This window comes from Nomia melanderi, chromosome 2 (genome assembly GCF_051020985.1).
Source record: "Nomia melanderi isolate GNS246 chromosome 2, iyNomMela1, whole genome shotgun sequence".
Classification (NCBI taxonomy): domain Eukaryota; kingdom Metazoa; phylum Arthropoda; class Insecta; order Hymenoptera; family Halictidae; genus Nomia; species Nomia melanderi.
In genome coordinates this window covers 9,542,710-9,557,500 of record NC_135000.1, presented here as the reverse complement: position 1 = coordinate 9,557,500, position 14,791 = coordinate 9,542,710, and the positions used below count along the sequence as shown (strand labels likewise).

At 41.7% G+C, this 14,791-nt stretch overlaps 2 protein-coding genes across 3 annotated transcripts; both read left to right on the top strand.

Annotated features, from left to right (window-relative positions):
* The first annotated feature begins 2,268 nt into the window (after positions 1-2,268).
* LOC116425780 (uncharacterized) lies at positions 2,269-8,011 on the top strand. 2 transcript variants are annotated; one of them, XM_031973924.2, is made up of 11 exons: positions 2,269-2,546; positions 2,659-2,945; positions 3,024-3,094; positions 3,181-4,411; positions 4,474-4,618; positions 4,701-4,852; positions 4,984-5,314; positions 5,385-5,814; positions 5,894-6,142; positions 6,208-6,450; positions 6,511-8,011. In XM_031973924.2, exons 4-11 carry the CDS (start codon positions 3,556-3,558, stop codon positions 7,165-7,167), a joined length of 3,063 nt encoding a protein of 1,020 aa, XP_031829784.2. In that variant the 5' UTR covers positions 2,269-2,546; positions 2,659-2,945; positions 3,024-3,094; positions 3,181-3,555; the 3' UTR covers positions 7,168-8,011. The 2 variants fall into 2 exon arrangements, with proteins under 2 accessions (XP_031829784.2, XP_031829785.2); XM_031973925.2 differs by having other exon boundaries at positions 2,312-2,378; positions 2,492-2,546; positions 3,024-4,411.
* A 2,036-nt stretch (positions 8,012-10,047) lies between these two features.
* On the top strand, positions 10,048-13,691 carry Osi23 (DUF1676 domain-containing protein Osi23). The gene is made up of 3 exons (XM_031973883.2): positions 10,048-10,358; positions 11,900-12,054; positions 12,582-13,691. The coding sequence occupies exons 1-3, from the start codon at positions 10,048-10,050 to the stop codon at positions 12,890-12,892; spliced, it is 777 nt and encodes a 258-aa protein (XP_031829743.1). The 3' UTR covers positions 12,893-13,691.
* The last annotated feature ends 1,100 nt before the right edge of the window (positions 13,692-14,791 follow it).

Sequence of the window (14,791 nt, the reverse complement as noted above, 5' to 3'; positions counted from 1 at the left end):
TGAAATCATACGATTGTTATTTGACGTTGTTCTATTGTTTCTTTTTATTTTTAGTCGGGGAGAGAAAGTGTGTTCGGTGGATCGGTTTACACGCTCCGGCCGGCTGGACGAGAGAGAGAAAATGTCTCTCGCCCCCTTCTCCTCTCAACCCCTTTTGCTTGCATGTCACGGTCGTTGTTGTTGTTATCGCTGCTGCTGCTGCTGCTGCCGCCGCCGCCGCCGCCGCCGCCGCCGCTGTTGTTGTTGTATCGATTTTCGTTTGAAGAAAAAAGAGCGGAAAAAGAATCAGACGAAGAAACGGAAGCGCGCGCGCGCTGTACTCGACGGGGAAAAGCGAAGAAAAGAGCCTCTCGTCCTCCTAAATCGTATATAGCGTATTTTTTTATAAACGAAACAAAATGTGTAACGTCCTGAAACGATTCTCGAAATATCCCGGAAGTATATCGCTCGAGGAACAGCAGGAAACGCGAACGCAAGCGCGCGCGCGGTGTAAAAACGATGAACGTTTTCAAAAAACTTTCTTTCCACCCCATAACGATTCTTTTCCGTTCGAATCGACCGGAAACGAGCGGCTCGCGCGCGTTTCCTGCGCGCGTAGCGCACACGGTTGATTCTCGTTTCGTTTTCTCTCCCCGTTCAGTTTTCTTGGTTCCGATTTTTCCGACGGACAAGAAAGAAAGATAGACGAAAGGGTCCTTTGATCCACGCGAACGTGAGTTATTCTGTCTCGCTTACTTTTAAGTCGTATATAAGTAGAGTGACAAACCACACCCGCTGAGAGAAAGCAATACAGGGGGAGAGAGAGAGAGAGAGAGGAGAGAGAGAGAGAGAGAGAGAGAGAGAGAGAGAGAGAGAGAGAGAGAGAGAGAGAGAGAGAGAGAAAGAGAGAGAGGATAGATGTACAAAGAAAACCTAATGAAAGAGTGAACGACACAGAATGAATGGAGGGAGAATTAATGTCAGGGACAGAAGTCGAAATTTATAGCCGACGTTCATGCGAGGGCTGACTATGTAAGGAAATAACGATGCTTGTAATTAACGCAAATTGATATTAGTATGTTTGAACGGTAAAGGTAAAACGTTGAACAATGTATAAACGTCGAATTACGATCTCTGCCAACGTCTGAAAGGCGCTTTCAAGCACTTTTCGGTTCAGATATATTTATATATCAGGACCATACAACTGTATTTCTACATTTTCGCTCCCCCCTCTTCCCCTCTGTTCTCTTGTTCTCATTTTTGTTTCTCGAACTTTTCCAGCGGCATTTCCTTCGAAATCTTTATCGATCGTATTACAAAAAAGAAAGAACATACAAAAAAACCGAGAAAAAGGAAATAGAAAGAAAGAAAGAAAGAAAAAAAAGAGACGAAAAAAAGAAAACATCTCTGCCGATGGTTCTTAACGTTTATAATCATAGCGGACTATATTTATGTATATTTAAAAAGAAAATATATATAACTTTATCGCCCTAGACGAAGCCTGTGCCGGTACCGTAGTTCACTGAACGCTTTGTAAACGAGTTTCGTTTTGAAAATTATCTTGATCTTTTCGCTCGACGGCTAAATAAATAAATGGTTATTTGCGATAAAACGAAAGGGGTGATGTTTCAAACTTCCACGCGAAGAATCGTTCTCATTAGTGAAAATTCAAACTACCGTTGTCTTGTATCGCTCGGCGAGTCGTTTCGCGGTTTTTCTTTTAAATTGAATTTCCCGCGTGCGAGCACCGGCGCGCACCTCGAGCCACGCATCCCCCCTCCGCTTCGTTGAGTACCGGCCGCAACGGGACATTGTAAACGTCGAAGCCACGGTGAGACACAGTTGTTTTCTTTGCACGTAAATATTTCGTATCTCTGAATTATACTCGAAAAGCGAATCAAAGATTTACGATCGACCGGGGCGGAGTTTTGTGAGTGGTGTTTAAATAATTAGTAAAAACGTCGGCCATGTCGATCGGAGTACCGATAAAAGTACTCCATGAAGCGGAGGGTCACGCCATAACCTGCGAGACAAACACTGGCGAAGTGTACCGGGGCAAATTGATCGAAGCCGAGGACAACATGAATTGTCAGATGCAAAATATCACGATAACCTATAGAGACGGCCGTGAGGCTCAGCTTGAGAATGTTTATATCAGGGGATCGAAAATCAGGTTCCTCATATTACCGGACATGTTGAAGAACGCGCCGATGTTCAAAAGACCGGGCGGGAAAGGCTCCGGGACAGCCGGTCGAGGGAAATCTGCTATTTTACGTGCTCAAGGTTTGTGTACATGAAACTTTAACCCTTTGCGGATGAACGTCGATGTTTTGAGGAGATTAAGTGTACATATTTGCAACACTAAGTGAACAAATGATTTGATTACTAACAGCAGATCAGTACGTAGTTTCCCTTTGAGAATTGTCTAAGTGGATATATAATTTACCATCTGCTGATGGTTTTCTGTATTTCAAAGTCTTTGTTCGCAAAGGGTTAATGGATAGATTTCTAGGTTTCGAACAGTTCTGTTAATGATATTCAGTGAGAGCTATATTTCTTTGTGATAGGTATGTGGTGGAAGATAGTGATCGTATATAGTAGAATGAGAGAATAATGTAGAATGGAATATTGATATTTTTGTTTGATTTGTACTAATATCATTGATTGTATTTTGTGCAGCTCGTGGGAGAGGAGGTAGAGGACAAAATCAGAGAGGTAGGGGTACAGGCTCTGCACCTTGGCTCAACCAACAAAACCAGCCGGGAGGATCACAAGTGGGAAGGGGACGCGGTTAAATCATATATATATGTATATATATATATAAAGAACTTGATAATATAAAAACGCCATCGATATAAGCCTGTGACTATTCTTCTTACAGCGTTTATAAAGGATGTTTCTCTAAATTCCAATGACTCAGGAGTATTAATAAACCAATGGAATGACTTTTCCACATTATTTTTAAAGTAATCGCAGTTCTTTCTTTGTTAAACCTGTAGAATAATCAATAAAACGATACTAATTTTATTTTTATGCTTTTATAGATTACGAATAGAACAGCTAAAGAAGATTTTCCTAAGTATATAAGCGATAGATAAGCGTTAATGTTCTAGTAGTAAGACTCTATTTACTTTTACTTCAATTAATCATAAACTTAAGTCTCTCATTTTCGATTGATCGTGCGTTGTATGCTTGTTTTAGAATTAAAATTTAATGTAAGTAGAATTATATTTAAGAACTTGCGAGAATCGGTTTGCTGGTTGTGGTTAGTTGCCATCTAGCGGCAAACTTGAGAAACTGGCGTCTCTTCAACTGGTAGTGGTTGTGTAGTGTGGCAGAATGTCGACCCTGCGGTCAACCTCTGTTCGTCGTCAAGCGAGATAATTAGTGTTGACACGAGAATCACCAAGGATGGTGTGTATAGTTGATTATTAACCTGTTGGAAACGAGATACATACTCGTGTACTCTTGAGCTTACCTTTTTTTCCTATCGATTGACATTCATTCGTGACTGAGGGACAGAAGAAGGGACTCCAAAACGGAGCAATAATTTAGTAGTCTACAAAACAGATCGGTATGGAGAAAAATACAGGGCGGAGATACAAGGAGGAGACAACTGAGCAGTTAGTAGATTATAGTAAGAAGTATACCGAAAGAAAACCAGCTGTTCACGATCACCCGATCGAGAGCCCATCCCGCGACAGTCGATCTTGCAAAAAAGAATTTGGGGAACGCAATTCTAAGGTAGATTTGTTCGGCGATTATGCTGAAACTGACTTAGATCAACCTACAGATTACAGTCTGAGGTATGCCGAAGATGATACAGACGACGATGAAAAGCAGAGTCCTGAGTATTTTCCAGGCAGTGTACAAGAAGATACGATTAAAACGTATTGTACAGAGGGAACTCCATATGAAACACCTTTCAATTTTTCAACTGCAACATCTATGTCTGATTTACGGCTGGAGGACTCAAAGGAACCTGTAGATTCTCAGAAGAAACTGAATAAAAAGGCCCTTGACCTTGAGCGTAAAGAGGACTTATCTTTTGAACGTAATCTTTCGCTTAGATGTAACGAGAATCAGTCCCTTCTGGTCACGAAAGAATTAGAAACTTCTAAAACATCAATGACACGAAAACCCACTTGCCTTTCTCCCGAGAAGTTACTCGATTATTATCCGAGTGGAACATCCAATGTTTTCTCCCGGGCTAACTCCCTTAGTTCTCTTAGTAGCGCTGTAACTCAGAGGAACAATATTAACGGAGTTATTCCAAAAATATCTTCTATGGACTCTTCTGATAAAATTGATGGTGGTTCAGAGAAGGCGGATTGCAATGGGACAGCTACTAATGTCAATGGATTACACATATCTAATGAAGCAGACAGTCCAACAGAAGGGAAAAATAATTCTAGAGTTGTGGATAAAGAAGGTTGATTGAAGCTATTTATTTAATACCCTTTACACGATATTCTGAAGCTTGTTTTATTTCAGGGAAAGTGGTGACCTTTAGTAGACAGGACTTCTATGCAGAGCAAACTCCTTTAATGTTTTCGCGCTGTAGTTCTCTTGGGTCTTTGAGTGGCTTTGAACAACATTCCATACACGACGATCGCAGTTCTATTATCAGCGATTTTAGGTAATAAATTGTTTCAATGAATCCATTAATGAAAACATACTATCTTTATATACACACGGTAATACACTCTTATTTCTAACAGTCGTAGGACCAGCGGTATTGTATCTCCAAGCGAATTACCGGACTCGCCGACACAGACTATTCCTCCTAGTCCGCGTAATCACAAGAGTCAGTGTACGGATTTCATAAGCAAAATACCAGAAGAAGCAGTAAGACCGTCCGTTCGACATTTATGTATGCAATGTTATTGATTGTCAGTAAAAGAGATAGCGGTAGTTAAAATACTGAGTTGTATAAATTTTAGTTGCCGTGACACTTGATGTTCCCTTATTTTACGCATTTCTCTGAATAGACGTTCTTTCCAGCGTATTCCAAGTGCCATGCTCCACGGACGAGTGTCTTCGAAGATGACATTGCTACTTTCAAAGAAGAATCAACGCCAATTGAATTCTCCACCGCGACCAGTCTCAGTTCCCTCACTATCGACGACGAGGTGAAGATTACCAACAGTTCAAAAGCATTGTCAGAAATAAAGGAAGCCACGAATGACATTGATCAAAATGCAAAAGAAGATTCATCTAAGGAAAAAGTGACTAGTACCGATGCAGAAAAAGATCAAGAGCAGGTGAGCGACGGTGACGAAGATGACGAAGACATGCTGGCTGCGTGTATCAGTATGGGCATACAAAACAATAGGTATGTCATCTTATTAAACCTATTTTTCACAGTATAATGGCCTCAGTTTCTAATACCAAACACATTGCAGGTATAGACAGTCTTTCAAAACATCTACCACTCCAAAATCCATACAACCAGAATCATCGAACATACTAATACGCTGTCAGAGGACTGCTGTCATAAACAGATTGGAACCTCGAGTTCCAGTTGCCAATGTCGAGACTCCAGTTGCCACTGCCAAAACGAACAAAACCGCCATAGAAGTGGTGGCTGCATCTGATACCGTGCATGTTTATTGTACAGAAGACACACCAGCGGATATCTCTCCTGTAGGTTCACAGTCGAATCTTTCCGCGCTGTCAATGCCAAGTGTACAAGAAGACGTTGAGAGAGTCGAGGAGGGTAAACTCTCCAGCGAGGTTGAGTGCCACAGAAACGATCTTTCAGATGAAAGTTCTAACCTATCCGGAGAAGATGAAAAGATGCTCGACGAATGTATTCAATCAGGAATACCAAAGGTAAATTTTTATCCAAAGATGCTCGGATATATCTAGAAAATTCAATGGGATTTTATTTAATCTATCTCTTAACCCATAGGTACGACAAATCACGCCACCGCCTACCAGTTGTATTCCTTTCGCGCAGAAGGTAGAGACGTTGACACAGAGATTTAACATATGCGGCACGCCGTCGTCGTCTCCAGTTGAAACTGGCAACAAGAACCCTATCCTAAGGAAATCTCTCTGTCGTTCGACTCTGCAGCACAATGATCTGTCGGACGACAGCCCCAATCATTCGGACGACGAGGCGATCCTGAGCGAATGCATAAGATCAGCGATACCCAAGGTTCTCTCTCTTAGTTTCCTCAGGAAAACGTTTAGCTATTTCTCACTGACTTCTATCGACTTCAGGTTAGACTGAACGTTTCCACGCTGATGGGACAATCGCTATCGTCGGTGGAAAAGACGAAAGCGGTGATTCCAAGGAAACCATCTTCCTCTACGTCTACGTCCACGTCGTACAGACAACGAGAGCACACGAACCGAAGCAAGCATCAACCGAAGAAACCAACGACATTCGAAGACAACTTGAGCCTCTCCGAGGAGGAGGAGGACATCATGTTGGCTCAGTGTATCAAGTCTGGCATGCCAAAGGTAATATTCTCGCGACTGAACAGGCTTCATATAAAGGCTCCGTCATTCCCTAATTTCCAGGCAGTGAACGCATCGTCCAATTCGTCTCTAATCTCCTCAAAGAAGCAGCCGGAGTACCACAAGGCTAGGCTTGCGCCTACCGGGTCGTTTTATGTAAATAAACATTACTCCCCTAGAAATGTAGCGCAGACGCAACCGGCTCATAAGCTCGAAAACGACGCGTCGACGTTCACGCTCGGCGGGCCTTCTTCCACCTCCCATTCCATCAAAGCGTCAGAGATCAGGCGTTCCATAAAGAACGCCGGGATAAATCTGTCCGAGAGAAACTCCCTGACGTACAGCAAGAAGCTTCCGTTGGATCACGAACAGAGCGTCGAGAACGGTCTGAGCGTCTCCCGTGGTCAGGTGCCCAACTGCAGATCCCCTATCTCAAATGCGACGGATAACGACGACGAGGAGATCTGTCGTGGCACGATGAAGTCGAGCATGGCGCCCTCCAGACACAGCTCGGTGAGTTCTCTCAGCGAGGAGGGCTCTCTTGGCTCTATCGAGGAGTGGGCGCTGCTAGAGCTGTGCATCGTGGCCGGTATGCCTAGGAACAAGTACCGGCTGAAGGGGATGAAGGCTGCGGAAGCCGGCAGCCACGAGGAACGCGACACGATACCCGAGGATAATTATTCTATATGTAGTTACAACTCGTACGTTTGTAAAACGTAAGGTGACCGTTATGCATTTCGGCTGAGCGTACGTTGAAAGACTGAACACGTTTTTATAGTAGCGATACCTAGCGTCGAGGGGAGAAGACACACTCTTGTTTATTTTTTTATGTAACACGTTAGCCCGACGCATACAGGGATCTCCGACGTTGGACGTAGGTTAAGATAGGATGAGACTGCACCGAGAGCTACTGTAAGCTTGTGTTGTATTTGACAATGCATCCGGCTAATTACATCGACTTTAATCATGTTAACACGTAATTTAACATACCCGGAGGATCGTCCAGTGACTATTACTCGCACTCGCTTTTAATCTATTTTTAATCATTTGGAAGCATGATCCTCCGGTTGTTTTAAATCGCTGTCCAGGTTAGCTTCTATTGTGAACGCTGGTAGAAGGTTCGAGGTCGATACTGGACAGCGTCTTAATAATATACAATATAGGATTTTACGGGGAAGGTATTCGAGGGTTCATTTTATCTGTTTATAGCACAAACTGTTAGACATGACACCGCGAGACTCGCGTGACTATATTTTACTGAAATACGTTTCTTATCGAGCGATCGTTTCCTTAGTGGTAAGTCTGCTAATTCTCCCATGCTGAATCGTTACTAATTTCTGTCGCAGCATGTGATCAGGCGAAGATGGCGCGCAGTTACAGTTGAAGAGATTATATCGCATCGCTTAGACAGCTGTCTTAACAGCTAAGAGTTTCGTTTTAGGGAAGTTCCGAGGTATGCAAGCGAGACGCGACGGATCACGTGTCCCATGTGTATCGTGATCGCGACGCCACATTGTTACATTTATCATGACATCAATAATAAAGTTTAGACCCGCCGATTTATTGAGAAAATGAATATCAGTTGAATCGTGCGTTAAACGCTTCTTGTCTTTCAGGATGAACTAGAACAATCGACGCCCACCTCCCTCCCGCCCCTCGTTCCCTGAGTGTGTGAGTGACTGTGCGACGATGCTTGTGCCCCCCGAAGATGTACCGCAAACTCTACAGCTACAACACAATGAATCGAACCGCTGTAATTTCCCGGGCAGAAATTTATGCTCGACGATCGCTGGCCGGAGGCGCTTATTTGCGAACAGGAAATGCGACGGGGTATTCGCGGCGCACCGTTTGCCGAAGAAGATTATAGTAGTTCCCCCCGTGGGGTGTCCCGCGCGCGTTGGTCGCATGACTTCTCGAATTACTCGGGAATCCGAGGTGCAGAAAAGTCAGGGGAAGAACGGTTACACGCCTAGCTGGACTAGAACGCGTGGTTTTGTTTCGAACGATTAGAGACCGGCTTCAAGTCTCGATTGCCTGTCCATTTGACGCTAAAAGCGGACATAGTTTGGAATATTTATTTTGCAAGTATCTCAATTATCAACTACCGGGTCTTAGTTTACAATGTTTATTTTGCAAGCATTTCAATCAACGCAGTTTTGCGGAGACTAAAATTACCGGATCTTAGTTTACAATGTTTATTTTGCATTTCAATTAACGCAGTTTTGTGGAGATTAAAACTACCGGATCTTAGTTTACAATATTTATTTTAGTATTTTAAATATCAACGCACTCTTGCGAGAGATTTTCAATTAAATTCCTGTACTTGTGCATGGATGCAACATTTTCTCGCGTCAGGAATTGAATTTGAAATTTTATAATCTTCTTGGGTTTAACCAAATGGCGAAAGACTCTCGAGAGCAAAGGGTTGACACGTTCAGTGCCACGTGAACTCTGATTTCTCTAAGAAAATATTTTTAAGGGTCACATGGTCAAGAATAGTACATTACAGCAGCGAGAGCAAAGGGACTACCAAAATATATAAAAATGACCAAAGGCTTGGATATAAGTTAACCCTTTAAGGACGAACATTTTGGCAATGTCCACGTTTCAAAGACTAAGTCGTAAACACATAATTGAAAAGGGTTAACCCTTTGAACTCTGTAGGCTCCAATATTGCACAAGTTCTAATATTAAATATTTCAATGAATTCTAAGAAAACTACCTTAATATTATCAGATCTTCCAAATATACAAAGTTCGTACTCAGAACGGAATGAAAGGTCTAAGAAATGTTATTACATTGTCAATTTTCAGTAGGACTACTATCAAAATTGGTAGAAGTTGCTGACATATCACAAAACTATGTGGAGTGCTAGGGGTCAATATTTCCCTTGAAAAACCAGTACAACCCTTTGCACTCGAAAGTTTCTCGATGGAAATATTCAACATTTTCTGACGAGATACAGGTCATATTATTTGAAACCAATTTAACGATAACTCATAGATAAATTAAGCAACAGAGGTGTTTTATTTAAATATTATATATTACTGTTGAAATATTAAATATTCAACTTAGTTTTGTTGTATCGAATCACAGGACTGAGAGTCACCTCTCGAGTGCAAGGGGTTAAACGATGTGTCCGATGGCCGCGATACAGCCTCAGAATCGTCGTCGATGATTACAGACCAGGGTTGCTGGAGCATAAAAAGCGCCGCCTTTTGACCGCTACCTTGTTGCCGTTCAATGCATCGCAATGACCGTCTAGCCGGCGTCCCAGCCTATTTCCTGCGCGTATAAATCTTCGTTGACGCGGCTCAAATGGTTTACAGTGTGCCTCGACCGAAGAGGAAGACGCATGTCCTTCGGCGCACTCGCGACAGAGGACACAGATCATCGGAAAGACTCGAAGGATCATTCCTATAATTGTTCATCGACCGACAGAGTGATTCACTGGTGAAAATTACCAGCAGTCTCGAAGCGTACAAGGAACATTAATGGAACCACCGACGCGGACACGCGTGTACCAGCGCCATTTGCCGTGAAGCGATCCAAAGGACTCGATTTTATTGGAACAGGACGAGCATCGGACAACTCTCCCCGATGCAAATACACCCACGCGCGTTCTACGCGTTCCTGCTCGCGCCTGCTGTCCTCGCGTACGCCGGCTGCGACGACAGAGCGACATGGCACAACGGCTTGCGCGCGGTCTTCAAGAACTGCCCGTACGAGTCCTGGACCGACAACGGCCACGACGATTTCCTGGAGAAGTACCAGCGCTGTCTGCAGCAGCACGCGCTCGCTGCTCTCGACACGCTCCTCGCGGATGACGTTATACCTGTCGTCGATGGACTGAACCTGGTACGCTTCCAGCAGGACAGAACCAACTCTACGGACAACGAACGCGTGGACAGGTAAACCTGGGACTGGTTTCCAGATTTAAATTCGTGGAGACTGTTTACTGTATTTTTCATTGAATCTATTGATGTTTTATTGGAGACATGATTTGCAAGACTAACTTGGAAAAACTGAGATGTCCTTGATGAGGACTCTATTATGAACAGGTTGGGACTAGTCCCGTCGAGGTTCAGTTTCATGGAAACATGGTTCACTGTATTTTTCATTCAATCCATCGTTCATTTTACTGAAGACACAATTATCAAGACTAAGATATCCTTGATGACTCAATTGGAAGCTACAGCTTAGACTGATTATATTCAGGTTTAACCCTAGACAAAGGACCAAGAATTGAACTTCACTTTGAACCTGAGTAGCCTCAGTAGGCTCATCGAGGAAACGAATTAATGTGGAAATATTGGAAAGATTTCACGAGTTCTCGAGAAGTTTATAATCTTCATGCTCCAAGTCGAAGTCTCGCGGAACCTGATTTCTTATTGATTCTCCTCGGCGAAGCACTCGAAGTGTTCCAGCTACTTGTTACTATTGAATTCGCTTCTAAGTGATTGGGAACGCAAACCGGAAGTCCTTCATCCAGAAGAACAGACGATCGATTGCCCTTTGATTTATTTTGAATTATTATTAACTTGAATTTCAGCCGAGCGCACGTCGAGTTGCTTTTCCAACGGTACATTCGTTCGGTTTCATTTCAATTGGAATTGTTCGGAGTGGTTTCCTGAATTAAAGGACGTTACGCCGGGTCACCGAGGCTGCCGGTAGGTGCGCAGCAGCACAACGATTCAGCCGCGGCTCCGTTTCGCTCTATTTCATGCTGGACAGGAAAAATATCGGAGCCCCGATGGAACAGCCATGGCGTTTTAACGGAGACAAATCTCAAGTCACGCGATCTGTCGTCGCGAAAAGATAGATTAGCTGGACAGCCTGTAGAAACTCGAGAACTTCGTCGAATCTTTCCAACATAGATGCAGGATCATTAGAATAGCTTTGAATTACTGCGTTCAAAAGTTCAGATCGTTCTTGGAACTTTTCTTGCATAATAAATACTGAGGACTTTGTGTTATTATTATGTAATGACACATTGCATGAGAGGATACTGTCAACAGCATTCTTTATACATATTCTTTTAGAAACAGATAATTCAGTGTGTTCAAAAGTTTAAAAAAAATACTTGTTTCTTCTAATAATCTAATATATAGTATTCAACATATTACTGATATTATTAAAAAATCAACACCATTATACATATTCTTTTATAAACTGATAATTCAGAATATTCAAAGATTTTGAAATTAAACAAAGAACAATGCTTGTTTCCTATTATAATAACAATTCAATGTACACCATTCAACGTACTACACTCAGTATTTTATAACAATATGGTCTCAACTCCAAAAACAATCAAGAACTTTTGAACGCCACTGTACACACACTTCTGCTAGACATTCCAGTGTTGCACTTGTTATGGTACACCGTAAAACGGTGAAATTTCCAAACGATTTAGAAAATGCTCGTACTAACTGAAACGTGTCTGTCGTAGCGAGCTGGAAGAGGACACACACTGGACGGCGATAATCGTGAAACGATTACGGCGCGTTTTACGCACCCATGTCTTCCAGGTGGACGTCGACCATCTGATCAACAACGCCTCCTCGCTGAACAACTCCGAGGCGGAAGGGAACAGCGTGTCCGAAGGTTGGTCCCGTTGGATTCTCACCTGGGAACTCTGTGACTCCCAAAAGCGGTGTCCAAACTTTATACCACCACGCTTCCTTAAAAACAATTGTTTTCCCACTCAGTAGTTCTCACTAGAAATATTTTACAATTCTTTGACGAGGTACAGACGATATCTTGTGAAATCAACTCTATTTTATTTCAATATTTTCCAAATTGATGTACTATTTGTAGTATAATATTAAATATCAAATTTTATGGTTTTACTCTTTAAAATGAAGTGAGAGTCAAAGGGTTAATGGATATAATTTTGTAAACTTTATCACAAAATAAATTTATGTGTCTATATTATTATATCCATTAACCCTTTGACTCTCATTTCACTTTAAACAATAAAACTATTTAATTTGATATAATACATCAATTTGAAAAATATTGAAATAGAGTTAATTTTGTGATAAACATTATAAACGTTACTTCACTGAATTTCTACTGTTATAATTTCTATATGGCATGAATATTAATTGTCTATTTAATATTTTTTTTAGGTCGCAGACGTCGCAACAGGAACAAGTACAACCACATGGTGCCTTTGATGATGCTAGGCTTCGTGCTGATGGGTTCCATCCTCATCCCCATGGGTTTCCAATTCTTAGCGGTCCTCGGTGGCAAGGCGTTACTTCTAGCCAAGATGGCTCTGATACTGACCAGCATACAGGGCTTAAAGAAAATAGCGACGAACGGCGTGAACTACGGATTGTACCACACGCCCGTGGACCACGGCTGGCACGACAGAAGCAACGTGGAGCAGAACCCACATTTAGAGCAGTTGCCTTACCCTCTGCACTTCCGTCCTTGACTCGAAGCTTCCTGTCGAAAACGCTCGTCGCGAAATGAATTCTTGTGGATCTCTATGCGAATGATCGTGTCCCTTAGAAAGTCAGAACAAAGGGAACTGCTAAACTTAACCCCTTGTCTTAGAATATCTTGTCAGACACTAGGTTTCAACTATGTTTTCACAAACAAATGTCATTGAGTTCAATTCAAATGAAAATAGAAAGATGTTTTCTTTTACTAGTGTATTATAAATGAAACATCTTGTTAGCAATTTATTTGTACTAAATCTAGACATAGAAAGATGTTCTCTTTTGCTAATGTATTATACATGAAACATCTTGTTAGCAATTTATGTGTACTAAATTTAGACATAGAAAGATGTTTTCTTTTACTAGTGTATTATAAATGAAACATCGTTCTTGTTAGCAATTTATATGTACTGAATCTAGACACAGAAAGATGTTTTCTTTTACTAGTGTATCATTCATGATAAACAGTTTTAACAAATGTACCTACAAAAAGAAATCATAAGGCAAGGGATTAAATTGAATCGAAGAAATCAGCTTGGAATCTTTTTGTGTGGCTTTATTATGGAATATGAAACTATTTTCTTAAACGTCGAAGCGTGCAGAATAACTTCTTTGTTAATTAGCGGAATTATGGAGCTCTCTGCGCAGCATTGAACAATACAGTCACACCTGTTGTAGATGGAATTCTGCAGCCCTTGTCGAGTCTCTTTCCGACGAGATTCACTTTTCACGCGGAGATGAAATTGATTTTGTTAGAAACTCCGGAGAACTAGGTTTAAGGTGTACTTGGACGTGTCTAAATATAATGTTACGTTGGAAAGGAATGTCCTGGCGGACCTTGGTACTCTGCGACAACCACCTGTCCTTTCTTTCCTTGTGTGCTAACTTATTTCTGACAGTTTCATTGTCTCGCGAAACGAGTGAACTTCGCGGAGAATTAGTACACACGTAACACGGTGCAATTAGATTAGAGAAACACGACAACGTTCACGGTTTGTTTGATTTATGCGTGTCAGTAGCCTCTCCAGAGGAAATCAGTAGTATGCGACAGCCTATGGCCAGACAGCTGTGATAACACAGGCTGCCAGCGAGTCAGTGGAAAGGGAATGGACGAGAGACATTGGACTCGAGATTGCATTGTAGAAGACGACGCTCTAAGGTCGAAGTTTGCTTTCGTTTGCTGGAAAAACTGCGTCACTATTGAAAATTATCAACGCTGAGACACCTTTTGAAGTTTCAACTTAAAATTATTCTCTCAGTTTAATCGTTTGTCAATTAAATCTTGGATATTTCCTATAGATAATCTATTCGTTAAAAATCGAGAAGGACGACTAAACTAGGAGAATAATTATAAGATAAAATTACAGAAGGCCATTTGACAACTATTGAAAATTATCAACACTAAGACACCTTTTGAGGTTTCAACATTGTCTACAGGAAGTATTCAAAATCCAATTGACAAACGATTAAACTGAGAAAATAATTTTAAGATAAAATTAAGAAGGCCATTTGACAACTGTAGAAATAGTGTTCAACTTTTCCATCGAATAAGCGTCAGAAGTGACCACTCGACATTCTGTATCCAAGAAGATGGAAATAAAACGGTAACAATGGTAAAACAATGCTACATTGGTTGGAATATATTTAAATACAAATAGTTGACGAATGGCAATGTTTCAGAATCGAAGAGCACCAAGATAGTTGCAACTCTAGCAAGTGTACGAGGCAGCCACCGATATTTCCAGCTACAAATCTTTTTGAGAAGGATATTTCAGTGTATTCGAAGGAAACGATAACTGAAAGTTGGAACGGCGAGCTGTAAACGCTAAGGGACGTTTTACTTGATCAAACAATCGACGGCAAAACGATCGTGCTGGATGGTTCCATCGTGG

Bases quoted from the DNA above. Each gene is read 5' to 3' on its own strand.
- LOC116425780 (XM_031973924.2), top strand. From the start codon at position 3,556: ATGGAGAAAAATACAGGGCGGAGATACAAGGAGGAGACAACTGAGCAG. The intron at 4,853-4,983 runs GTATGCAATGTT...CGTTCTTTCCAG, and splicing joins ACCGTCCGTTCGACATTTAT to CGTATTCCAAGTGCCATGCT. The intron at 5,315-5,384 runs GTATGTCATCTT...AACACATTGCAG, and splicing joins ATGGGCATACAAAACAATAG to GTATAGACAGTCTTTCAAAA.
- Osi23 (XM_031973883.2), top strand. From the start codon at position 10,048: ATGCAAATACACCCACGCGCGTTCTACGCGTTCCTGCTCGCGCCTGCT. The intron at 10,359-11,899 runs GTAAACCTGGGA...TGTCTGTCGTAG, and splicing joins GACAACGAACGCGTGGACAG to CGAGCTGGAAGAGGACACAC. The intron at 12,055-12,581 runs GTTGGTCCCGTT...TATTTTTTTTAG, and splicing joins AGGGAACAGCGTGTCCGAAG to GTCGCAGACGTCGCAACAGG.